The 27,193-nt window shown below is 37.9% G+C and overlaps 1 protein-coding gene across 4 annotated transcripts in view; it reads left to right on the top strand.

Moving 5' to 3' along the window:
- LOC114135305 (inter-alpha-trypsin inhibitor heavy chain H3-like) overlaps positions 1 to 21,187 on the top strand; it is a 49,923-nt gene extending 28,736 nt beyond the window's left edge. For 3 of the 4 annotated variants that reach the window (XM_028002478.1, XM_028002475.1, XM_028002477.1), the window contains exons 5-26: positions 36 to 140; positions 923 to 1,051; positions 1,185 to 1,301; positions 1,415 to 1,583; positions 1,790 to 1,900; positions 5,693 to 5,874; positions 5,981 to 6,160; positions 6,239 to 6,363; positions 7,109 to 7,275; positions 9,159 to 9,182; positions 10,008 to 10,046; positions 11,292 to 11,315; positions 12,215 to 12,238; positions 12,803 to 12,856; positions 13,232 to 13,270; positions 14,281 to 14,310; positions 16,287 to 16,754; positions 17,953 to 18,060; positions 18,207 to 18,375; positions 19,781 to 19,929; positions 20,114 to 20,210; positions 20,294 to 21,187. In XM_028002478.1, coding sequence (XP_027858279.1) covers positions 36 to 140; positions 923 to 1,051; positions 1,185 to 1,301; positions 1,415 to 1,583; positions 1,790 to 1,900; positions 5,693 to 5,874; positions 5,981 to 6,160; positions 6,239 to 6,363; positions 7,109 to 7,275; positions 9,159 to 9,182; positions 10,008 to 10,046; positions 11,292 to 11,315; positions 12,215 to 12,238; positions 12,803 to 12,856; positions 13,232 to 13,270; positions 14,281 to 14,310; positions 16,287 to 16,754; positions 17,953 to 18,060; positions 18,207 to 18,375; positions 19,781 to 19,929; positions 20,114 to 20,210; positions 20,294 to 20,399 — 2,616 coding nt within the window. In that variant the 3' untranslated portion in view covers positions 20,400 to 21,187. The remainder of the gene's footprint in view (positions 1 to 35; positions 141 to 922; positions 1,052 to 1,184; positions 1,302 to 1,414; positions 1,584 to 1,789; positions 1,901 to 5,692; positions 5,875 to 5,980; positions 6,161 to 6,238; positions 6,364 to 7,108; positions 7,276 to 9,158; positions 9,183 to 10,007; positions 10,047 to 11,291; positions 11,316 to 12,214; positions 12,239 to 12,802; positions 12,857 to 13,231; positions 13,271 to 14,280; positions 14,311 to 16,286; positions 16,755 to 17,952; positions 18,061 to 18,206; positions 18,376 to 19,780; positions 19,930 to 20,113; positions 20,211 to 20,293) is intronic. The other variant, XM_028002476.1, reaches the window with a different exon arrangement.
- The last annotated feature ends 6,006 nt before the right edge of the window (positions 21,188 to 27,193 follow it).

The following is a 27,193-nucleotide window of genomic DNA, read 5'->3' as shown; positions in this document are numbered from 1 at the left end:
ATGGTCTTCTGTATTCTTATTTTTCTGACATCTAGGTGGATGTGCACATTCATGAGAAAGCTGGGATCAGATTCATTGATGTGAAGGGAGGACTGAGCACCCTGGCTAATGCTGTCACCAAAACACATGCAGACAAACAGGTACAGCTGGTTCTGATGGTATGTGTAAATGTATCCACAGTCTAGAAGTTCGGGAAAGTAAAAACATAAATACAAAGTGTTCCCTAAAATGCTTATTGCAGAAGTACAACGTGACTTTTATGTCAACCCTACACACATCAACAAAAGTACAATAATGTATGCAAGCATGGCTTCAAGAAAATTGGTAATATTTCATTTAGAAACTACCATCAATCAAAGCAAACAACAAAACCCAGAGACCATGAAATTCAGTGTAAATCTAAAAATTTCCAATATTCATAAGAATACATTTGACTTCTCTTTGACTAGGAATACATATTTTCAAACCGGAAAGAACAACTTTATTTCATTGCTTGAACTAATTGAACTCCAGACAGGGTTGGAGTCCTTCAACTGTTAGACGGTTCTCTGTTTAATCATACCATATCCTGAATTAGGTCACAAGCTCTGTTGAACTTGATTTAAAGCTGACGAGGCGTTTCTACACTCTAACTGGAGGTGATTTGGACGAGGGCCTCACCTAAAAGTTGCAGGACGCTGGCCTTCAAGTACTGAAGTGTGACACACTTTTAGCTGCTATCAAACCTCTGACAAAAAGATTTCACCTTTCATAGTAAAAGAAAATTAACTTTTGTGTGATTGTGGTTTAGTAATTATGATGCTTATTTTAAATGAACTGATAAATCAACAATTTAAATAAAACAGAAGTAGAAATATAATTAAATTAAAATCATAATGTTTAGAGTGTGCAACATCAGATTTATCAGGTTTTTTTTTTCCAGGCGTCGGTTTACTTCTATCCGACTGTGGACCAACAGAAAACTTGTGAGAGGTGTGGAGAGCAAGGTTTGAATGGAGATCTGGTCATTGTTTATGATGTCAACCAAGACAACGGACTGGGAGACATCAGGGTAAAATTTTATCCACAAAATTATTTTTTATTGCATTTTACATCCGACGCTATTCGGTATATGAGTCAGCTTCTTATTCTTTTTTTTTCATCAAACATACTGTTTTGCTTTTCCAAACTTTACTTACTATTAGATTTCAGACGGTTACTTTGTCCATCACTTTGCTCCATCTAATCTTCCCCGAATACCGAAGAATGTCGTCTTTGTTATCGATAGAAGTGGCTCAATGCACGGCAGAAAAATAGAGCAGGTAAAGTATTTATACATCTCTTTTTTATGTGATTTATCTCTTTCCTCCCACTTGAAGAAAAGGCTTAAGAAGACCCCAAAGTAAATAATATTTTGAATGCGCCTTTGTCACAGACTCGAGCGGCTTTAATCCACATTTTAAATGACCTGACAGAAGACGACTTCTTTGGTATCATCTGTTTTGATCAAGACATATTTCACTGGAAAAGAGAACTTGTTCCAGCCACTGCTTCAAATGTGGAGAGGGCTAAAGAGTTTGCACAGAGTATTTTTGAAAGAGGAGGTATGACCTTTCAGTAAATATGAATAATGCAAGGCTGTACAGTTGTGCAGTTGGTAGCACAGCTGCTTTTCTGCAAAAAATGTCCTGGGAAAAACCCCAGCCTGAGGTGGGTGAGTGGATAGATGGATCCACTTAATGAGGTCATGGATGGATAATGTGACATTTTGCTTGATAATGGCAGAGAAACATCATTTCTTCTTTCTCAGCTACAAACATCAATGGAGCGGTGTTGGAAGGAGCTTCGATGCTGAATGCACAAAGCAGGGAAGGCTCGGCTTCCATCCTGATATTTCTCACAGATGGAGACCCAACAGCAGGTTAGACAAAAATAACACAAAGTAAAACAATTAGTTCTTCAAAAAAAGAATCCAAAGCAAAGCATTTCCAATGACCCCTTTTGAAAACAGAGTTTGGCCATTTTTATTGAAAGATTTGAATGATATTTTGAGTTTTTTGTGAATGACTTATGAGTTATAGACAATATGTTAAGTATTAATGTTTGTGTATAGCTACTTTGTATTAATAATAATAATAATTTCTTAGTGCAGCAGCTGGGACTTAAAACAATAATTAGGAATAATTTCATTAGTGACCTGTATCTGCACAGGCATGATAAATCAAAGACAGATTAGAAAAAGTTTAAGTTTTGAACCAGCAGCTTTCAGTGTGTTAATGCTAATGATGACAAACCAACTCCCTCAAAGAGAATAATAGTTTTAATTATTGTTCTAATAAAGTTAGAATAATAGTTTTAATTATTGTTCTAAAAAAGTTAGAACAATAATTAAAATCAGTTATCTTAACAGAACAATTATGTCCTAACTACTGTGAACATTGTGTCATGATCTGTGTCTTTCTGTGTTTATTTAGAGTTTTCTGTCCCCTTAAGTCTCTTCGTTGTCCTGTCCTCCCCTTGATTGTTCCCAGGTGTGTCTCGTTTCTATGATTACCCCCAGTGTATTTAGTGTCACCTGTGTGTCTGTTCTTTGTCGGGTCCTCGTCGTTACTTGCCGCCCTTGTCGTTTGTCGTTCCGTTCCTGAGTGCCCAGTCTATTTTTCATCCCTGGTTTACCGGTTGCTACCGGCGTCGAGCCCTGGCTTTAGCTCGGCCGTGCTGCCCGGCATTGGGACTGTTTTGGACTGTGTGTTGCATTATTAAATTCATTATTCATCTTACCTGGGTCCACTGCATCTGCCTCACCACTCTCACCACCCGCACTCGCTGACAGAAGGACCCGACCAAAAGTACGGTGAGGCACGCTAATTACATCATGGACCCAGGGGGCTTGCGGAAAACCATAAAGGACTATGTCGAAGAGGTGGCAAGGCCATACTCTGCCCGTCACCGCCTGAATATAGCCACACGCTTGGTGATTATGCTGGACGAATGGATCCCGCGACTTCCGCATCTGGGGCTAGCGGAGTTGCAACAGGAGGCAGAGAGGGAGTGCCTGACGGCGGCTGCCGTGCTGAGAGGTAACCCTCTGCCTCCCAATCCGCACAGTTTCTCCGCCAGCCCAGATCCAGCTCCAGCTCCGGGACCAGCACCCCCAACCGGCGCAGCCGGCGCACCCGAGGCCGTTTCAGCCGGCGTTCCAGCCGGCGCACCCGAGGCCGAATCAGCCGGCGTTCCTGCCGGCGCACCGGAGACCGTTCCAGCCAGCGTTCCTGCCGGCGCACCGGAGACCGTTCCAGCCGGCGTTCCTGCCGGCGCACCGGAGACCGTTCCAGCCGGCGTTCCTGCCGGCGCACCGGAGACCGTTCCAGCCGGCGTTCCAGCCGGCGCACCGGAGACCGTTCCAGCCGGCGTTCCAGCCGGCGCACCGGAGACCGTTCCAGCCGGCGTTCCTGCCGGCGCACCGGAGGCCGTTCCAGCCGGCGTTCCTGCCGGCGCACCGGAGGCCGTTCCAGCCGGCGTTCCTGCCGGCGCACCGGAGGCCGTTCCAGCCGGCGTTCCTGCCGGCGCACCGGAGGCCGTTCCAGCCGGCGTTCCTGCCGGCGCACCGGAGGCCGTTCCAGCCGGCGTTCCTGCCGGCGCACCGGAGGCCGTTCCAGCCGGCGCACCCGCCGGCGCACCGGAGGCCGTTCCAGCCGGCGCACCGGAGGCCGTTCCAGCCGGCGCACCGGAGGCCGTTCCAGCCGGCGCACCCGCCGGCGCACCGGAGGCCGTTCCAGCCGGCGCACCCGCCGGCGCACCGGAGGCCGTTCCAGCCGGCGTTCCACCCGAGACCCTGACCTCCGGCGTTCCACCCGAGACCCTGACCTCCAGCGTTCCACCCGAGACCCTGACCTCCAGCGTTCCACCCGAGACCCTCTGCGTTCCTCCCGAGACCCTCTGCGTTCCTCCCGAGACCCCGACTCCCGAGACCCTCTGCGTTCCTCCAGAGACCCAGACCCCCTACGATCCTCCTGAGACCCCGACCTTTTGCGTTCCCTCCGAGACCCCGACCTTTTGCGTTCCCTCCGAGACCCCGACCTTCTGTGTTCCCACTGAGACCCCCTGTGCTCCACCAGAGACCCTGCCTCGGGGGGCTCGTCGTCGCCGTCTGTGGGCGGCCCCCGGGACTCTCCGTTGCCACCTCCGGCGCCGCGGACGGCCGCTAGACCGCCTCCGGGGTTCCCGCCTCCAGCGCCGCGGGCGACCGCCGGACCGCCTCCGTGGTTCCCGCCTCCAGCGCCGCGGACGACCGCCGGACCGCCTCCGTGGTTCCCGCCTCCAGCGCCGCGGACGACCGCCGGACCACCTCCGTAGTTCCCGCTGCCGCGGACGACCGCCAGACCACCTCAGTGGTTCCCGCCTCCTTTGCCTCCGCCCACCCTGTGGGTAGTTTTTTTTTTTTTGTTGTTTATGGACTCTTGGCCCTTCTTGTTTTTCCGCCCACGACTGTGGGTTGTTTTTTTTTGTTAGTTTGGACTCTGGCCCGCCGTCCGGCACCCCTCCACCCACCCTTGTTGGGGTTTTGGGTTTTTTTTTTTTTTTCTTGGGCGTCTGGTAGCCGCCCTTGAGGGGGGGGTACTGTCATGATCTGTGTCTTTCTGTGTTTATTTAGAGTTTTCTGTCCCCTTAAGTCTCTTTGTTGTCCTGTCCTCCCCTTGATTGTTCCCAGGTGTGTCTCGTTTCTATGATTACCCCCAGTGTATTTAGTGTCACCTGTGTGTCTGTTCTTTGTCGGGTCCTCGTCGTTACTTGCCGCCCTTGTCGTTTGTCGTTCCGTTCCTGTGTGCCCAGTCTATTTTTCATCCCTCGTTTACCGGTTGCTACCGGCGTCGAGCCCTGGCTTTAGCTCGGCCGTGCTGCCCGGCATTGGGACTGTTTTGGACTGTGTGTTGCATTATTAAATTCATTATTCATCTTACCTGGGTCCACTGCGTCTGCCTCACCACAATCTACACCGCATATCATGACACATTGTAGTGTAAGAGTGTGTGTGTGATCTCTACATCAGGGCAGTAGGTGGTGGTGATTTATAGATCAGTGTCATAATTAGATGACTACAAACAGGGTCTTTGGTTATTTTAACAATCAGGAATAAGAACAGCTGCAGTATTTATTCCTACATCATTCTCTTTTCATAGGTTAAAAGTGAAAGTATATGAACATTTCTCTGGAAAGAACTAAATAATTTTAGGGGTGTCCTCATTTTTTACTATATTATATCATATTTTGTTATTTATACAATTTATTTGTCTTTCCTAAAACAATTAAAACTCAGTTCTAAAGTGATCCCAGACTTAGATTTCCCATTTCTTTTACATATTTTACTGCATCTTGCATTTTCACCTTGCAGCTTGATCTGTCATAACATTCTTTAACGTAAATGCAAACAGTTTATAACATTATTCATGTCTAATCTTTGTCAAATAATAAAATAGTAATTATTTCTTACAATCATTTCCTTGTTGATGTTTGTGTGAGTTCAGTCTCCCTGTAATTATTATTACAATGTTGTTTACAATGTTTTACATAACTATTTATTTAAAACCTATATATATATATTTGTATTATAGGTATATTACGTATACCCATATATTTATACCCTACCTTCAGATGCTAACTCTGCTGGTTCAGAAAATTTGAGCATAACTTGCCCTGATTTCTGTCCTTTCAGGAGAAATTAACTTAGAAAAAATACAGTCAAATGTCAGAGAAGCTATTGCAGAAAAATTTCCTCTCTACTGTCTTGGCTTCGGCTCTGATGTCAATTTTGAGTTTTTGGAGAAAATGTCGCTGCAGAACAATGGTGTGGCAAGACGGATTTATGAAGACTCTGATGCCGATTTACAGCTCAAGGTATCCTCCTCCATTTCACCCGTTATCCTTACACCAACTCATTTACTAGGTTTTTACATTTAAAATTCATTCTGTATTAATTCCACACCACACTGTGTATCAACAGGGTTTCTATGAAGAAGTGGCCACTCCTTTGTTAACAGATGTGACAATGATCTATGTGGGTGGATCCAATCTAACCCAGACTAATTTCAGTCAGTACTACAACGGTTCTGAGATTGTTGTGGCCGGTGAGATCACTGACAACAACATTGAAACCTTCACTCCCCAAGTCGTGGCTTACTCAGTAAGGATCAGTCCACAGTACACAATTACACTGTCCTACAAAGCTAAGACGACCATTAATAATTAATATTTTTGACAGGTCAACAGAACAGTGACATTTTCTAACACAAGTGGTTCTACGGACCATCCCAGTGAAACAGTGACCGAAAACCTTCTGCAGAGGGTTTGGGCCTACCTCACAGTGAAACAGCTTCTGGAGAGAGAGTAAGTGAGACATGGCTTCTCTTCTGTCCTTATTTTGGTTATTTGTTCTAATATTGGAATCAGGATTTAGTTTCAGTTTACTTAAGGGTTTACTGCCAAGACTGTTAAAGAGGTGAATGATAAAAATAACTAAATGAGAAAATAAATAAATGACGGTGAAATAGTAATTGACTGAAATTGTGTAAAATAATCTATTTTTTTTAATATAACACAGTTGCTTTAAGTATTGTCTATGAGACTAAGAAACCAGTATGAGATACAAATGGATTGACAGATGCTTTACAGTAGATGAATAGTATTTATTGCTGATTGATGCTACAAATACATGAAGAACAGAAAATCAGTGGTTTTATTTCATGGGAAGGCAATATGTCATTTAACTTGTAATTCAAAATTAACTGATAAGTGGTAAGATATTTATTTTTACATTACACACACAAAGAATAAACATTAGCTCCTATTAGACTAATGTGTGAAAGTCAATAAGCTCTGAAATTTTTATCATTGTCATCTCTTAAGCACAAATCAAAAATATTTTGAAAGGGAAAACATTTTTATTTCAGTGCAAGGAAATGTACTGTATATATTGTTTAAAAAAAAAAAAAAAACATGAAAAAATTTGTTGTGAGGACCTTTACTCTTTGTTACTCTGTTCAACCTTTAATTTAATTTCATAAAAGTGGCCTCTGATTTTTTTGCTGGACTTTATAATGTTGTCTAATTATGACAAGATGCTGTGATACAGGCTGCTGTTATCTGGACCTGAGAAAGAGAAAGTGAATAAAGAGGCGTTGGAGCTGTCCCTAAAGTACAGCTTCGTTACCCCGCTCACATCCATGGTGGTCACCAAGCCTCAGGGGGAGAAATCCGTCCTCCACAAACCCAAAGAGGGGGTAACACCACTGTCCCAAGGTCGTGCATTGTGTCAGAATCTAAACGAGTATAGTTCTTTTTCTGTTATCTTTTAGTAATCTTTTTTATGTTTTTGCCAGATATGGCAAGGGAGAGCTTGCAATGTTTGACACAGTCATTGACTAACAGTGAGCTGATAATCTGGAGTCCAAACCAATTCAGTAGATTCATCTGAATGCAGTGAAGCAGCATCTTTGCTCCAAACTCACCTTAGATATGGCTGTGCTTTTATATTGTGCAAATATCAGGAATATTGTTATTTTGGACATTAACAGGTTTGGGTTAAAGCCACAAGGAGTTTAATATTTAAAGTCTTCTTGGATACAAAAAACAGTAGCTACACAAACATTATTGCAGGTAACACCCCAATCTGTTTAGGTATCTCCCAGGATCTCATTCTATGTTGCATGAACAAGCCATCAAAAATGAAGTAAAATCTTTTATTATTTTTTTTTTTTACTTGAAACAGGTAAAAATATTTAGAAAAATCCAAATTGAAAGCCAGCAATAATGCTGCTGTAAAACAGCAACAGCTGCTAGTGAATCTTTTAATTAAAAACATTATTTGTGTCTATACAACATTATGAACATAAACATAAAACATCACCTAAATAATTACAATCATGTGATAAAAGCAAACTGCTGAAATAAACCAAAGAAATTACATTTCAAACATGAATGTAAAAGGGCCTAATTTAGTGAGTAAAAACTAAAAGGTTTCACAGGTGGAATAAAACTATTTATTGTGGAGTCCTCATGCGTATTTGCGCAATATAGTCCAGACATTTTTTGATTTTCAGGTCAGCCTAACCGGGGTCTGGGACAAGATTAGACAGACGCCAATTCATGGCACTTTGTAACTAGTGGAAAATTAATTAACATATTTACCTTGTAAAACTGAGTATTGCTGCATTCTGTCTCCTTTTTTCTCATTCCAGTTTCTCTCTTCCTTTCCTTTTCTCATTTTCTCTTCCTGTTGGCTTCTTACTTTTGATTTTTGTTTTCCTCTTTAGAATAGGTTTTCAATTATATTTCTGACACTGGTTTTCCAAATCAAAAAATTATTAAATACTAATTATCTCTAAGAACGTCGTTAACAGAAAAGGCTGGGGTTCTGTTTAGGTTTGTGGTTAAACACCACAAATATTTAAGAATTGTTACAAGCAAAGCTACAATGTTGTTACTGTTATAAGGGTTGGGGTTATAAATGTGATAAAAACAAACTATGTTGAAATAAACCAAACAAATTACATATCAAACATAAATGTAAAAGGACCTAATTTAAGTAAATAAGTAAATATGTGTGTCTAAGATGTTTTACAGTTAGAATAAAACTATGTATCATGAATTCTTCATGTGTATTTGCTCAACACAGTCCAAATATCATATTACTGGCTTTCAGGTCAGCTGATAGCCTATCTGGGGCCTGGGGCAAGATCCTCTTAAATGGACCCCCATTCAAGGCACTTTGTACCCAGTGGAAAATTAGTTAATGTTTACCTTGTAAAACGGATTATTGCTGCATTCTGTCTCAGTTCTTCTCATTCCAGTTTCTCTCGTACTTTCATCTTCTCCTGTCGGCTCTTTACTTTTGAATTTTTTTTGTTTTCCTCCTTAGAACAGGTTTTCGATTGTATTTCTAACACCCATCCATCCATCCATCCATTGTCTGTTCACCCTTGTCCCCAATGGGGTCGGGAGGGTTGCTGGTGCCCACCTCCAGCTACATTCCAGGCGGGAGGCGGGGTACGCCCTGGACAGGTCGCCAGTCTGTCGCAGGGCAATATTTCTAACACTGGTTTTCCAAATGCAAAAATTATTAAATAGTAATTATTTCTAAGAACTTTGCTTTATTCTAAAATCATCTTCATTTTCTTTAACAGGAATTGCTGGGTCCTTACCTGCAGGTTTGTGGCTAAACACGACACACATTTAAGAATTGTTATAAGCAAAACCACAATGTTGTTACTGTTTACAAATGAAAACAATGTTCAAACCACTGAGAAATATCAAGATTGATCTTTTCTGTTAACTCAAACAATGGAGAAGATTTTACTCAAATTATCATGAGGTGTTTATTGTCCTGTGTTGAAATAACAGACGTACAAGTTAAAATCATCTAGGAATCTAGATTTTATACAATATACTTTCAGACGTCGTATTGCAGAAGCTTTAAGGATGCACACAACCAGAACTACCATGAGCAGGTGTTGGCAACCTAGAACTATTGTTTTTTTTTGCCTGAGATCAGTCTAGTCTACAGAAAGTCTGTTCAGGCTAAACCGATTTCTGATTTGATTCAAATAACAAATTCATTCCTCTCATCTGTGAGAGGAACAAATTTATGAGAGATAATGACTGCTTTAAAATCAGTCATTCTATAACCTCCCCTGAAACAGAACAATCTGGAAAAGTTGCTACTGGAGAAATTTAAGCCAATCTCCGACTTTCCATTCATCAGCAAAGTTATTGAATAAGCTGATTAGCTTCTGAACAACGACCAATCACTTTGACATCTTTCAGTCCAGTGCTGTCCTCTCACTGTACTGGAAGACCCACAGTGCTGCTGCTGTTGGACCTCAGCGCAGACACTGCTGACCGTGACATGTTATTGAAGATCTGTTGCTCTCAGTCTTCATTCTTTTCCAGTTCTTTTTGGTCACTATGGTACGATGGTTCCTAATAGACATAAATGAAAATCATTTTAATAGTCTTATCCATTTCTTTCACAGGAGCTATAGGATCTTATCCCAGATTTTCTCCTAATCCTGGTAGGTTAAGTACAGTATGTGAATGTTGTTTTGGAATTAAAACACAGAACTTTATTATCAGCTAAAAGATCAAATTTAGATTTAAATCAGTCGAACTGTGATAAAGAGTTTAAACTTTATTTGAACAACTAGAAATGATCCAATTTACTTTTATTTAAATTTATATAGTCAGCTTCCCTGTTTTGTATTTTTTTCATTTGTATTTTGATTTTATGTCCCCATTACCAGATAAAATGTTTAAGTTTTTGATTCTGAAAATATGTTTCAATGTTAAGTAAAGGGGTATCAATTATCAAAAGTATTTATATTTCTTACTTCAATTATAAAAGCAAATTTTCATAAACATTAGGAGAAAAGATCATCTTTTGCTTTTTCACTCTTCTAAAGAAATGTTGTGTACGAAATGATGCAATAGCAAAAATATACACTACCTCTCAAACGTTTGGAGTCACTTTTTAACCGCCTTATTATTTGTGGCATATTTGTAAATATACTATATTTTCAATAAATGTAAATGAATTGTGACCAATAAGATCAATGGGCTAGTTTTCACAGAAGGTAAGTGCGACTCATGAAGGAGCAGACAGACTAGAAGGTTGCAGTTGTGAGTGCCTTGTTATTATAGTGTGAAAAAAAATTATATACATATTAACAGTGGAAACATCCAAATATCTTCATGGGTGTGCAATATGGGCGCAATATAAGGGTTGGGGTTATAAATGTGATAAAAACAAACTATGTTGAAATAAACCAAACAAATTACATATCAAACATAAATGTAAAAGGACCTAATTTAAGTAAATAAGTAAATATTTTTGACTAAGATGTTTACAGTTAGAATAAAACTATGTATCATGAATTCTTCATGTGTATTTGCTCAACACAGTCCAAATATCATATTACTGGCTTTCAGGTCAGCTGATAGCCTATCTGGGGCCTGGGGCAAGATCCTCTTAAATGGACCCCCATTCAAGGCACTTTGTACCCAGTGGAAAATTAGTTAATGTTTACCTTGTAAAACGGATTATTGCTGCATTCTGTCTCAGTTCTTCTCATTCCAGTTTCTCTCGTACTTTCATCTTCTCCTGTCGGCTCTTTACTTTTGATTTTTTTTTTGTTTTCCTCCTTAGAACAGGTTTTTGATTGTATTTCTAAAACTGATTTTCCAAATGCAAAAATTATTAAATAGTAATTATTTCTAAGAACTTTGCTTTATTCTAAAATCATCTTCATTTTCTTTAACAGGAATTGCTGGGTCCTTACCTGCAGGTTTGTGGCTAAACACGACACACATTTAAGAATTGTTATAAGCAAAACCACAATGTTGTTACTGTTTACAAATGAAAACAATGTTCAAACCACTGAGAAATATCAAGATTGATCTTTTCTGTTAACTCAAACAATGGAGAAGATTTTACTCAAATTATCATGAGGTGTTTATTGTCCTGTGTTGAAATAACAGACGTACAAGTTAAAATCATCTAGGAATCTAGATTTTATACAATATACTTTCAGACGTCGTATTGCAGAAGCTTAAAGGATGCACACGACCAGAACTACCATGAGCAGGTGTTGGCAACCTAGAACTATTGTTTTTTTTTGCCTGAGATCAGTCTAGTCTACAGAAAGTCTGTTCAGGCTAAACCGATTTCTGATTTGATTCAAATAACAAATTCATTCCTCTCATCTGTGAGAGGAACAAATTTATGAGAGATAATGACTGCTTTAAAATCAGTCATTCTATAACCTCCCCTGAAACAGAACAATCTGGAAAAGTTGCTACTGGAGAAATTTAAGCCAATCTCCAGCTTTCAGGAACAGATAATGGCTTTCAGGTCAGCTGATAGCCTATCTGGGGCCTGGGGCAAGATCCTCTTAAATGGACCCCCATTCAAGGCACTTTGTACCCAGGGGAAAATTAGTTAATGTTTACCTTGTAAAACGGATTATTGCTGCATTCTGTCTCAGTTCTTCTCATTCCAGTTTCTCTCGTACTTTCATCTTCTCCTGTCGGCTCTTTACTTTTGATTTTTTTTTTTGTTTTCTTCCTTAGAACAGGTTTTCGATTGTATTTCTAACACTGGTTTTCCAAATGCAAAAATTATTAAATAGTAATTATTTCTAAGAACTTTGCTTTATTCTAATATCATCTTCATTTTCTTTAACAGGAAGGGCTAGGTCCATTTCTGCAGGTTTGTGGCTTAACACGACACATATTTAAGAATTGTTATAAGCAAAACCACAATGTTGTTACTGTTTACAAACAAAATCAATGTTGAAACCAATGAGAAATATCAAGATTGATCTTTTCTGTTAACCTAGACAACAAAGGCGATTTTACTCAAATTATCATCAGCTGTTTATTGTCCTGTTCTGAAATGACTGTTGGAAAATAATTATAATAATGTATAATAATATAATAATAATTATACTATATTAAATTCTATTATATTATTGTATAATAATAATATAATAATGTCTATAATTAGATTTTGTACAAGGTACTTTCAGAAGTCATACTGTAGAAGCTTAAAGTATGTACACAACTCGAACTAACTTGAGCAAGTATTGATAACCTAGAACTACTTTTTGTTTTTGTCTGAGACCAGTCTAGTCTATAGAAAGTCTGAAAGAACAATCTGAAAACGTAGTTACTGGAGAATTACAGCCAATCTCCAACCTTAAATTCATCATTAAAGTGATTGCATAAGCTATTCAACAGTCAACTTACTGACCTCTGCTATTATTTGGAGTAGGTTCGATATCAGGATATCCAATTTTGGTTGACCACCAGACGACAAGCATAGTAGGTACGATTTTGATAAATGTCTTCAACTGAATTGGACATTTGGATCAAAGTTCAAGTATTTTTTCAAATATGTTTTACCACAACAAAAAGCATATTAGTCCACTGAAAAAATATGCTACTGATGTTTGAAAGAAATGGTAGAAATTAAAGCAACACAGTTACTGTGTATAGTGTAAATACTTTGCTGTACTGCAACCTTTCTTTTTTAGCTGCTCCATTATTTTAAACATGGTCTTTTCTGTTAATGCTAAGAACGTTTTGTAAAGAAACTGCCAACTTTCACATTTTCTTGAAATTGAGGTGTGTAACCTTTATTTTAAAAATGGTGATTTTTACATATATTTTTCAAAATTGTCTCTTTCTTGTAACCCACCAGCAGTATCAAGAGATCAAGGAAGACAATTGTCAGGAGATGGTAAGAGTCTGAGAAGATGTGTGACCTTAAATACAGGGAAATTCAGACTTATGGCATGAGACAGATAATCTGTGAAAATGTCAGGCCTCTTCCCTTCCCTCCCAGTGATTCTATTGCCATCTGCAGAAATTCACCTCTCCTAGTCAAAAACAACTGATCAGAGCCATGAGGAAGGTCTAGCATTGTCAATCACTCACTATTCAATGCGGTCATAGCGGAGGAAAATCTCACCGTTACAGGAAAACTGTTTATCTGCCATCTGCTGTCTGAAAGAAAACATTTAAGATTCAACTTAAACATTTTCTTTAACATTAAAGTTAACTGTTAAAGACAATGTTTCACTTAAACATTTTCTCATTTTACCATTGCAAAACTCCTATGCTTCTTCCAAGTCCATCCAAACAGCACCAACTTCTTATCAGGATGGTTTTTAGTGGTAGTTTTCTTCCCACTTTGCGTAATTTGGCCATGGTTCCTGCAGTGCAAATGTAAGGAAGAGAAAAAAAACTACCCTGGTGTCTATTATCAGTGAAAATTGTACCTTTATTACAGTCAAATCAATGTTAAAACTATACAATGTCAATTTAACATTAATCTTTTCTGTTAACTCAACAATAGATAAGATTTTACTCAAATTATCACCAGGTTTTTAATATTCTGCCTTGAAAAAAAGTAAAACCATCAAGGAAGCTAAGATTTTTAGAAATGTCAAGATCAAAATATCTTGATGGTAATGGAAAAATAATTGATGTTAGTTAATTTCTATGTAGCATTGTCTTTTAAATGCAATAGGATATCAACAACAAACAGAAAAACACAGTCGCATAAACATTTAAAATACATCTGCATGACATGGTAAAGACCGGATGTATTCTTTTATTATGTCCAGATAAGTAGGCTCTAGATCAAGTGATTTCCCTCTACCGAGAGCATATTTTGTAACATGCAAAAAAATGTTGTCTTTCTCTGTAAGTTCTCTTTTAACACTGTTTTTCTTTCTTTAATGTAAGTTCCTGCTGTTGTTGCCCTTCCTGGCTCTGGTATGACCCTATCAAACACACAAGCACTAAGCTAAACACAAATAAATGTTTTTAATTGTTTGGACATAAAATCAATATTAGACCCAAAGATTATTCTGAGGTCCCTTCTATTCATTCCAACTCTTAAAGCTACAGTATGTACCTTTTATTAAAAAAAATATATGCTTTTCCATATGTGTTAAAGCTGTCACTATGACAGTATGGTATGAGGCAAATAATCAGTGAAAAAAAAATTAAACTTTTCTGCCTTCTCCCAGTGTTCCCAGTACTAACTGCAGTAATACATAGCTCGGTCAGAAACAACCAGTCATATCCAGGAGGAGGGTCTTAGCGCTGTCAATCAGTCTCCTGTGCGCACCACTCACAGCCTTTGCCTGGATCTCTGCTATGCTACAACATCCAACCAAAAATCTTGTTTTAGGTCAGTTAGAATTAAGCAGTGTATTTCTATTTGTTGAATGCCAGAATTATTGGAGCTGTACATCAGTTTAATTTTCCAAGTATTTTATGAAGCATGCACAAAATTAGTTAGAACGTGGCTAAATGGCAGCAAAGTCAATAATGCTTTGCTTGTAGTACCAGAGAAAATCTGTGAGTAGAGCTAAAGGAGTGTGAATGCAAGGCAATCTACAAACCTGATTGAGCCACACCAATATCTCAACCCCAATGGGCCAAAATCTCACCAAACTATTGTAAGAGCTTCTTGATGGATTCCCAAAACAATTGTCCCAAGTCATATAGTTTGAAAGACAACTGTACCAAATGCTAAGAAAATGTATTCAATCTTCTGAATTTGAAGAAAGTCATGGAAATTTCTCCCAAAGAATATTATTATTTTGGCTTTCAACAAATAGAAATCTTTTTCCTTTTGGATTTTTCCTTTAGGGTTAGCCACAGAAAGTCATCTGTCTCCATCTAACCCTGTCTTCATTGACTTCTCTCATACCACTTTCCTTAATGTCTTACATCCATAACTCTCCTCTTAGGTCTACCTCTTGACCACCTGCTTGGCATTTCCCTCCTCAGCATCTTTCTACTGTTAAATTCACCACTTTCTGTGCATGTCCAAGCCATCTGAGGCTGGGTTCTCTGACTTTATCTCCTACACATCTGACATGAACTGTTCCTCTGTTGTATTCATTCCTGATCTTATCCAGCCTTGTCATTCCCAAAGAAGTCTTCAACATCTTCCTCTGTGCTACCTGCCTCCGTTTCCTGTCTCTTTGTCATTGCCACTGTCTCTAAACCAAAGAACATTGCTGGTCTCACCACCATCTTGTACACCTTTTCTTTCATTCTCAACTCTTTTTATCACACATCACATCTATCACTTTTCTCTATCCGCTGTAACCTGCTTGGATACGTTTCATCACTTTTCCACACTTGCCATTGCTCTGGACTATTGACCATAAGTGCTGCTTTCTCTAGATCTATAAAAACACAATGCAGCTCCTCCCTCTTACATTATCTGTTCCTCTCTATCAAAGCAGACTGCATCTGTAGAGCATTTTAATGGCATGAAACCAGATGCTCACTTCTAGCCTCAGTCTGCTTCAACATCTCTTCCACAACTTCATTGAATGACCCATTAACTTTATTCCTCTGTAGTTGCCACAACTTTGTTCATCTCTATTCTTCAAAATTTGCATCAGCACACCTCTCCTCCACTCTTCTGGCATTTTCTATCAAGAAATATACATAATTTTGGTAATCCTAACTGACTTAAAATAGGAAGGGTGAAGTGTGGTTTAACATACAACTGGTTTCTATTATTATTATTATTATTATTATTACAGGCAAATATTATTCATTTGACTGTATAATGTACCTTTTAATACTTTATAACGGTTTTAATTTCATTTGTGTCTGTGTACAACAGTACACTTCATAAACATTTATTTTAGATTTTGTTTTACAAAACTTTATAGATCCACAAGGACTGTGCTTTATTTTTGATGCATTTATTTGTATGATAGGTTTTGGAGGTTTAGGAGTTTCCGCAATTTCCGATCATGCTGGTCCTCCAAGTCCTGCTGGTTTTGGTCCTCCAAGTCCTGCTGGTTTTGGTCCTCCAAGTCCTGCTGGTTATGGTCCTCCAGATCCTGCTGGTTATGGTCCTCCAAGTCCTGCTGGTTTTGGTCCTCCAGATCCTGCTGGTTATGGTCCTCCAGGTTCTGCTGGTTATGGTCCTCCAGGTTCTGCTGGTTATGGTCCTCCAGGTTCTGCTGGTTATGGTCCTCCAAGTCCTGCTGGTTATGGTCCTCCAGGTCTTCCTGGTTTTGGTCCTCCAAGTCCTGCTGGTTTTGGTCCTCCAGATCCTGCTGGTTATGGTCCTCCAAGTCCTGCTGGTTTTGGTCCTCCAGATCCTGCTGGTTTTGGTCCTCCAAGTCATGCTGGTTATACTCCTTCAGGTCCTGCTGCTTTTGGTCATCCAGGTTCTCGTGGTGGGTATGGTATGAATGCCATGAAGTTAACATTTTTTTGTTATGATCGACATTATTTAGAATGTCTTCAATAGTTTCCAGCTAAAACAACAATAAAATCATGACAGAAAATACAAACAAACCAAATCCCAACATGTGGAAAAAAAACAGTTGGCTTCCAACTTTTTGTTTTGATCATCACCAAGTCATTAGGTTCCTTGGAAAAGAAAATCATCAATTGTTGATGATTGTACTGCCAAAAGTTGAATTTTCTGGTTTTCCTAGTGGTATGCATGTCACATACAGTATATTAGCTCTGTTTTAAACACCAAACAAAATGTTCTACTGTTTACTGATAAACTTAATTTTAGCATCTGTAGTTGTATATTCTGAACAGAAAAGTGCACCAACCAGACCAACAAAAGGCAAATGATACTTTTCTTGTGTAGCAAGTTTTTTGCATTTTTACAGAATTTCACTTTGTAAGAACTTGATCAATGTACTGTCCACAAAATGACATTTACATTATGACATTTAGGAACATTCCTGTCATTATTTCCACAGAACATATTGCTCCAAAAGACCTTATCAATGTGTATTACATTATGATGTAGATAATGACATTCAGTATAGAGAAACGGTTAAAAAATATACTTATAGTCAGTTGTCCAAAAATAAGAAAGCATGTAGAAATAGTTTATGTGTAAGCTTGAGTGTGAATACGCTGAAATTACCTTTCAGCTTTTTGTTAAACTTCCACTACTTGTAAGATGCCATAAACCTACGTGAGGATGTGGTAGAGCCACAGAAATGCAACACGAGTATGAAGTGAAAAAAAATTTAAAAATAAATTGGGCAGGAAGAAGGTTGTGGAGATGCTTAAAGAAGTGTTAGGTTATAACACAATGTCTAAAGTTTGAGCTATTGAGCCAAGTGGAATTGGCAAAAAATTCACTCTACATGTGCAATTCTAGTAGAAACATTTACTCAGATATCCTGGAAAAACTTAGACAGAGCATCACGATTTCAGATTTGCAAAATAAATAAATAGAAAGTCATTTATGAATTTTCTTTCACCTCACAGTCATGTATGAAGCTGTGAGAAAATATCACTTCAGATCACAAAGCACCTTGAGGAATGTGGCTGTAATGTGACAAAATGTGGAAAAGTTTGGGAAGCCCACAGTTTTGTTTAACGTTGTCTCTGTCTCCCTATCAGCCCATATCAGTCACCGATTTCTGGTTAAAACTGAGAACCACTCTGCTTCCCTTTGCTTTGATGTGCCTGGATCTCATGTTCTTAAACTTCTTCATCATCCCAGCAAGGGTGAGTGTCATTTATTTTTGCCATCATGCAGTTGAATCGGTACTCAAACTGTTTTTAATCTTTAACTGTCTCTGAGATTTGATTTTTCATTTTGTTGCTGGTCTTGTGATTTAGTGTTAACTTTCAGGTTATTTCTTTCAAATCAGGGATGTACATGAATGGCGAGCTTAATCCAGTGACAAATGGGGGCTTCAAAAAAATTTTCATCCAAGTTCAAGGTGACCATTATGTTGACATCGACCCAGAGGGAATCAGGGTCCTGCAGGGAACGTCTGTGACCCGGCTCACTGGACAGAATCCCATCCAAGCTGGAAGGTGACCATGAATTGTGATTATTGTAAAAATGTACAAGTTTAAATGTTTTTAGAACCACAACTTGTGGTGTCCTTGAAATTAGCACAGCATTGTTTATGACTGATCCGGATCTTATTAAAGGCATATCTGGTTTTTGCCCAAAACTCAACAATTGAATACTGTGTTTCAGATAATTATGTATATATTTTTATCACATAGCTGCAGACTGATGAGTTTATTGTTGTTAGCCCAGATTGGTCCAACTTACTGGTTATTAGCTGAAGCATCAGAACTTAATTTGGTAACTAAGATCCTAAGATAACATGTTTATTATAATACAGGATGTAGCTGGAAATGTCTCAGTCAAAGGGGAATCTTTTAATATGAGGTGAGAAAAAGGACAAGTAGTGAGCAGGGCAAATAATAAGAATAAAACTGCAGGATGAGATCAGTGAAGGATGTCGCTGGTTTTTGAAGATGATTTGTTAGGAGCCAGGGATGAGAGAGCAGTCCGAGTGTTGGACTATGTAGTACAGGGTAAACAGTCTAGCATCATAGGGTGGAGGACTAGAGGAAATGAGAAGCCTTATAGTCTGGGAGACTTTTGCATGAGGAGGCTTTCATTGACAAACATAAGGAGAAAGAGCCAGGAAGTTACTCAAGACGTAACGTAGAGCCAGATTACAAGGTTAATATAAGGCTAGGAGGAACACTAGGACACTCTACAAAGAGACACAGCTGACTAAACGCCACTTCAGTTGCATTCAGGTGCTGAATGACTGGCAACCAGCTCCTCTTAAGCTCCTGTTGAAGGACTGATTAGAAGCAGCTGTGTGAGCGATCACTGCTCAGCCCTGCCACAGAAACACAACACATGCAACCAGATCCCTGACATACAGCTAATAAATAATTCTTCTACAGAATTATTTGATACATATAAAGATATTAAGACCCCAGGAGTCAAAATGCAATAAAAACTATTGTACATTTTATGTCTCTCTGAATGAGCTCTCTGTTGTTTTGTGTTTTTGTCATGGATATGAATCATGCTTGTAGCTTTATCAGATAATCTTAATTCATTTATCTATATTGTTCTCAACTACAAATTTAAAGCAATAAAGTTTTTATTGGTAATTCTGATTTAAAAATAAAATAAAGTATAAGAGATTAAGATCCCTGATCAAACTAAACTATGAATGAACTTTTGTTGGTATACATAAAACTTACATAACCACATAAACATACCAGACAATATAAAAACCTTATTTCATTGGTTGTTATATTTCATATCGGATATATGGGAAACATGCATGCCTTGGGTTTCATCCCCACTGTTACTGAGGCAGAACTGTCTTGGGATTAAAGGTGTAGGAAGGAAAAGCACCCAAATGTAAGAGCTGGTTGTGATTTTCTTTTTGTCTTCTAGTCTTACAGTGACTGCTCGAGGTCAAGAAACAGATGTTACAGCAGAAGACTTGCACATCGTCATCTTAGTTCATCAGAGGGATGGCAACAAATTCCTTTGGCCTGTTTTAAAAAAGAGACCGACTGCCAGCAACATTGATGGGATTCTAGGTGAGTATGTTCACCCTTCTGTGTAAAATACAGATTTTTCTTTTGTTTAATAATATTTTTTTTTCAGCAGTGTTATTTTATAAATGTTCCCTGCCATTTGGCTCTTTGAAATTACACCCATGTAAAATTTTCATGATGCTTAAAGTGCCAAAGTTTTGACAAGCTTGTGTTGTTTTTGTTCTAGTTTTTATAGCTTCAACACCAGCTAATTTTACTGTGGCACCACAACCATACCTCACATTACTGAAGATCCCAGGCATACCTGATAGTGTAGTGTTCAGGTAAGGTTTTTTTTTTGTATTTTTTAAATTTGTCTATTAGAGTAACAGTCAGACTGTGTTTAAACTCCTGTTTTGTTTTTCAGTTCATTTGCAACCGACTACAGTGTGACCTCTCCTGTGACTGTGCAGTGCTGGCTCACAATGAATCCCTTTGTCCTAGGAAAACCTCTGTATTTTTATGTTGTATAACTGTTCAATAATTCAATTCAAATCAGCTTATTTTATGAAATAATGTTGAAAATTATTTTAGAAATAACTAAGGCGTGAAGTAAAAAGTACCAAAAAGATTACAATCTTCTTTTTTATTGGTCAGACAGTGCAATTAAGAATAGTGAATACATTTGTGTTTTTATCTACCCCATAAACGACGAAAAGAAATGTAAACATGAACAACTTTCTAACAAACGACTTAAATGTAAAGGTTGATCGGGTCTGGTGGTGTGAGGTCTGGTGACAATCCAACAGCGTGAGTTATTCTTTGATAGTTTGATATCCTGTAATTATGTTTCAGCCTCTTATTTTGAAGTACGAAAGGAAGTAGTCCTTAATTTGCTGTTTAATGTTGAAAGAATCCACTAAGTAAGACTTCTTACTAATTGTCAGTAAACAGGTTTCATTCATTTATTTGAAATGATCTGTAAAGAAAAACTAAACACAGAGAGAAAAGATAGAATGATTTGTTGGCACTGTGAGATAATGTGCCTGGCTAACCAATAAAGATGCTAAAATTAGCTTATGTTTCAAAGGTTCTTGAAGTTCTTAAAGACTGTTTTTTACAAGTTATCATCATCATGATAATCAGTTCAAAATCTGTAATTCTTACACATAAAAAATAAGACCTTGATAAGTCAGAACATAAAAACAGTTCACAATTTTGTTCTGTGATCTACTGTATGTTTATGTTGATTTTTTTTGGCATCACAACCACTTGATAATTTGATGAGCATGACATCTGCCTTATTAAATCTGAAAAATAATTTTATTGTGTGAGTCTAAGTCATTTTTAACACACTTTGTTCATATTTGGTGAAACAAAACAAATATGGTTATACTTAGTTTTCAGTCTCGTCTTGTTTCAACTATCCATTCACGCCTACTCAAAGAGGTGAGTAAAACAGACACTCAACTAAACTATTGACAAATCAAAACCACTGACCCGACAACACGAAATGGAGAAACTTAAATATTGGCTGATTAGGGCTTTCATCCACATTTCTTTCTCTGGAACAGAGGATACAATCTCATGTATAAAATAAAATATGAGATTGATAGAATTATTTGGGCAGAAAAAAATTGTTATATAAGAAAAATGCCAAATTGTGAAGTCAGTGTGAAACCAAAGCATATTCATTTTTTAAAATTGATTTCTTCTGTCTCGTCTTTACCTACTCCTCCTGTAGGTGGCATCATGGCTCTGTCTATATATCACAGTATATAATGCCTTTATAGAAGAATTAAATAATTTTGTAAAAGTATGTATAGTGGAGAGAAAATGAATAGATATTACTATATGCAATATATATTACGATATTATTATTGTAATAACCTTTTTTTATATTTATGTAAATTAAATAAATTAAATATAAATTAAATAAAAATAAACCTTTTTCCTCTACAGTCAACAGAGTTCCATCATTTTGCCTCTTGATGCCCATGTTTGAGTTTTGCATATTCATGCCCAGATTTGTGAATTTGAATTTTGACTTTTATTTGGTCCTTTGGTGCTAGAGTTTTTAATCAGCCGTGAACTGGATTTAGTGACAATCAGTGGTTTAAAAGGATTGCAATGCAGAACAAACTAACAGGTTTAGATTGTCACACAGAGGACAGATTATCATGGATTTACAGCATCCATTCACTGCCTGGAGGCAACCAGTTTGACTTTGTTAATTACTGTGCAGGATCCTCATGTGAAGCTTTGTTTAGTCATTCAGTCAGGGCACTCAGATGACACTTGAACAACAAACATTCCTTAACACGAAAACAACCCTCAGCAGTAGCTCTAACTACACAACATGACAGATAAGCAACACGTGTAATGCCTGAAAGGTCTTAATTTAAAATATCTATTGATTCAATTTTAACTCTTCTGAAATTCCAAAATCTTGCAAACGTTTCCACTGAATCTTGCACAACAAAGAAACGCTCGTAGACTGAAAGGAGGCTTCTTACGTAAAATCTGACTGCACAGGTCTGAGCTGTAATTCAGTCTGGGAGAATGTGAAACACCCATTTCAGTTACTGACATCAGTCACCACAGAGATTATTCCTGTGAAAGAGGATTGACTCAGAAAACTTTGTTCTCCCATTACACCAGCTAATAAAGCTTTTATTATGCTGAGTTACCGTAAAGTTGAGGTGGTTCTGGCACCTGGTCAGGCTAATAGAACATTTGGACCCTGTGGATTATAATAGGTGGCCATTGTCCTATTTAAATTGAAATCAAAAAAAGTAATTAATGTTTTTTTTGGCACTTTCTGGTAATTTCTGTTTGGTACAGGCTTATTATTTCATTTTTATGCGAGAGTGTAAATGATTATTAAAGAACTATTTCAACAATATCAACCTTGTGCATTTCATAATATTTGTTACCAACTCCATGCTGCAGGAGATCTTGTTTCTGTTTATAGCTTAAAAGCAATTGAATAACCTAATAACATAATTTGATTGTGTCACCTCTTGCAGAAGGCGTAACTGCTTTTCCATGTTTTTTATTGTTCACTGTAAGCAGCTATATATTAATTTCAAATTTTGTGTTGTTGTTGTACTGAATCCAGATTCCAGATTTAAAGTGGACAGATAATGAGGAAAATCAGTACCAAACTAAAGATTATACTGTAGAAAGAATTTGTTTTGATATATTGAACTTTGGTTTACTTTTGTCACTTTGGGTTTTAGATAATCTAACGGCTTGTTGTTGTTTTTTCAAAGATGTGTAACTTCTGTTTACTTTTGTGCTCAGTCAGGTTCTGCTTTGTCATTGTGTCCCTTCTGTTTTACTATTGTGTTTCTTCTGTCTTGCTAGTAGGGCCTCCACAACTGTGTCCTACCTCCTCAGGTTATGAGTCTATCCTGTTTCTTCTTTTAGCAATCAATCTATCTTTATGAATACATGTGTTATAGAAATTTTGTTGAAGAAATGCCAAGTCAGAAAGGAATTATTTGATGAGGAGAATTACTTTTGCATCTTTCAGGAATTGTGCTTATGCCCTCAGTTTCAACAAAAGTATTACAGTATTACTGTATATGTTTTAATCAAGTAGCTGTTTTCCCTTCAATTGTTGAAAAACTTAAAAAAATTTTACTTCCTGATTTACCACCTTAGGTTGGGCCTTTGCCTCTTTTAAAACTCCTGCTCTTTGTGAAACTGCACCTTGAGGAAGTCATTACGACATCTATTAACTTGTTAACAACATTTTTACCAGATTTACACTGAGAAGTAGCTTATGCCATAAGCTCAGCAGATACACAGGTCCACCAGTTGTTTGCCATTTGCTGCCTGCTAGTCTGAAGGAGCTAGCCAGCAGCTCCTTCAGGAGGCTTGGAAACTGCAGCTCAGATGAGGAGCTGCACCTCAAAAACGGTGCAGGATCCACCCAGATATTTTACACACAGCTAAATGGTTGCTATGGGAAATTAAAGGATTTCTCAAACATGTATGAAAGAATCAAGGCAACACTCCATGTATGTTTTTTGATGAGGGGATAACATTATAGCATGATGTAAAGCTCAAAAAAGTCAATTTTACACTTCAGCATAACAAGACATTTCATGCTCCCAACCAAATGGGAGCATGAAATTTGGGTGGAAAAATTTAACTGGCCTGTATATTGTTGAATTTCAATCAGAGTGAAGCCATGGCCTCTCATCCAACATCACTGTCTGACCTCACAAATTGGTTTCAGGAAGAACGGTCAGAAATTCCCATTCATAAACTACAACAGAAGAGTTGATTCTACTGCAGCTAAAAGGTGGGCCAACAACATTTAAACACTTTTGATAAATAAGATTATTTCTGAAGTCCACATGTGCTTTGTTTCAATTTTCTTGTGTCCTCTGCAGTCTTGGTTCATCATTAAATCAACCAGATGCAAGAGCACAAACATTCAGAGTTCAGTAAAGTTTTACTGAACTTTACAAGAGATAAAGTTCAGTAAAACTTTACCTCTTGTTCATGCTTGAGTTCTCCACAGCAATTTACATTTATATTTTGTACATTTTAAAAGTATTTTGCATGTTGATTGAAAGTAAATGTACCCTTTCCTCATTCTCTTGTGACTCACCCGTCACTGACTACAGTGTTGCCACTTGGAAGGACATCCCTGAATGATTTCCCCATTGTTCTGTTTGTTCTGTTTGCATAGGTCAAAATAAACAGGAAATGTCAAAATAACATGTGGCAAAGTATTTTTTTGCAAATTACCTGAAGAACCTGTAGAAATTTAAAGCCATAGAAGAATAAACAGCGTAACAAACAGCTTAAACAAGACTATTACTGCAGAAAGCCTTGACAAAGTCATACATACAGTACAAGTAGCATTGAGGCTTTTGTGTAATTTAGACTGATTATCGACCAGGTGCTGAGCTTCGCAATCTTTAAAGAATGCAGGAAATGCAACCTTGAACTACAAGCAGCAAACAAGTTGTCAATCCACTATCAAAAGTGAAAGCAAAGGCAAGTTTCTGAGAATAATATGATGTTTGTTCTGAATTGCAATGCCTTCAGGCACATCTCTTTATGTCTAACAGAAATTTAAACAATATAATGTTTGAACAGTGCCTCATGCAGCTTCTCAATAGTGTTTTAGTTTGTTCTCCACTGTTAGCTCTACGGTAATAAAACATCCTAAATGTACAGAGTACGGAGTACTTGGAAAAGTACTCATACCTCCCAAACCAGTTTTTACAATTTCTTTCAGTCACAAACTTAAACTCTTATTAATCTGAGATTTTAAGCAAAAGAACAACAGATACATTTATTTTGTATGATGTATGCTACATGTAAGTGTAGTTTTGTACGTGAAGGAAAACAACACATGATTTTTAAGGGGTTTTTTTACAAAATAAACTGAAATGTGTGTTGTATTTTTCCACTTTAGTTTGACACTGAAATAAAAAGCAGTATAGGATTTAATCTTGGTATTAGTACAAATGTTCTATGAAGGTGTTAGACGTTTGTTATAAATATCAATAAACAAACAGCATCATGAAGACCAAAGAGCACAGCAGACAGATTAAGGGATTAGGTTATAAAACAAAATTTCAAGCTTGGAACATATGAAGTAGCACCATTGAATCCATCATCTGTAGGTGGAATAAGTCTGATCCTTATGGAGAAGTTGCACAAAAAAATCACATCTATTGAAAAAAGGGCAAAGGAGATCATGTTTGCAGGTGGACATAAACCAGCTATGTGATGGAGTAAACCTGTGGAGAAAAGGGCTTTGGTGTAAGACCAAAATCTGAATTTCTGACAAACAACATGTAATATGTTGCTGAAAACTAACACATCAGCCTGAAATGCTACAATGGCCTGAACTTATAAATCTCTAAATCAAGTCTGAGGTCTCCAAAACACTTCACACTACATTCAGACATTCATCTATTCATGCACACATCCATACACTGATGGCAGTAATCTACAATGTATCCACAGATTCCCTGGTTTAGAATGGTTGGCTGCCATGCGCCGGAGCCACCAGGCCCTCTGACCATCAGCAGGTTGGGGAAGTGTCTTTCCCAAGGACACAATGGTGACTGAGACGAATGGAACAAAGGTTCAAACCAGCAACCTACTGACTACAGGACGGATCCCTACTGTCTGGGTCTCTGCCAACTGGTTGGGTCTTTTCTTTAGCAAGGGACTGTGAAGTTGGACACTGGTTCTTTTAGAAGCTGCAAAAGATTTCACACTGAGGGAGAGGTTCACCTTGCAGGAAGACAACAACCACAAACATTCAGTCAGAGCTACAAGGGAATTGTGTAGGTCAAATATGTATTCATAAGAAAGGGCCGACCAAAATCTAACTGGGCTCTGAGTCATCTTTGTTTGATCATTTAAATTATTAGCAAGTGGTGCAAATGATTTAAGTGGACAGAAATTCAAATAAACCAGCAACGACATCTAGTTGAACTAGGAATGAAAACTAGGTAATCATGGGAGAATGCACAATAGGAATAAGCAAAACATGCAACACAGCAACCTCAGAAGAATAAAAAATAAATATAACATAGCAAAATTAAATTTAAAAATATCACAGCAAGCTTAATTAAAACCAAATAAACAAAGCAAATGTAAAATTAAAACATGCAAATTACTCACAAAATAACCCACACATATCAGTTTTTATATGTACATCTATATATATGTATATACTATATATATATAGATGTGAAAATTGAAGTGGCTTGAACAAACTATTATGCAAATAAAGGAATAAAGAGGAATAAAGGGCCTTTTGTTAAGATCTCTCAAACTGTAGGAGGAGCTTGTTATGCTACATTTCATATTTTGTCAGGGTTGACTAAACAAAGTAAATATCTAATCTATAAGTTAGAAATTACAGTAGTCATTTAAAAATCTGTAACCCCCGGCACCCTGGCTGCACTGTATTAAAAAATCTCCATCTCCTAAAAGTGACATATCCAGACACCATCAAAACTAAACATTAAGTATTTACATGGTCATTTCCATAGAGGAGAATATTATTTTGCATTTGATTCAAAGTGGTCAGACCAGTTGAGCTCCTACAGAAGGCAGGTGCTCCTGAGCAACCTCTGGCACACTCCCCAGTCAACAAACCGCCTCATAGTTAGGCTCAAAGGTATGTGCTTTCTTAAGAATGAGGACGATAAACTTGTTTGTCAGGAGACAGATTACCAAGTAAGGAGGAAACAGACTACCCACTGTTCACAAACCCCATATGAGACGCCGATTACTAGAACACACACAAAAAAACAGACAAATTAACCCATTTTTGTAC

The sequence above is a fragment of the Xiphophorus couchianus genome, chromosome 20 (genome assembly GCF_001444195.1).
Source record: "Xiphophorus couchianus chromosome 20, X_couchianus-1.0, whole genome shotgun sequence".
Lineage (NCBI taxonomy): Eukaryota > Metazoa > Chordata > Actinopteri > Cyprinodontiformes > Poeciliidae > Xiphophorus > Xiphophorus couchianus.
The sequence above is the reverse complement of the archived record's forward strand: the minus strand, read 5'-3'. Positions and strand labels throughout refer to the sequence as shown.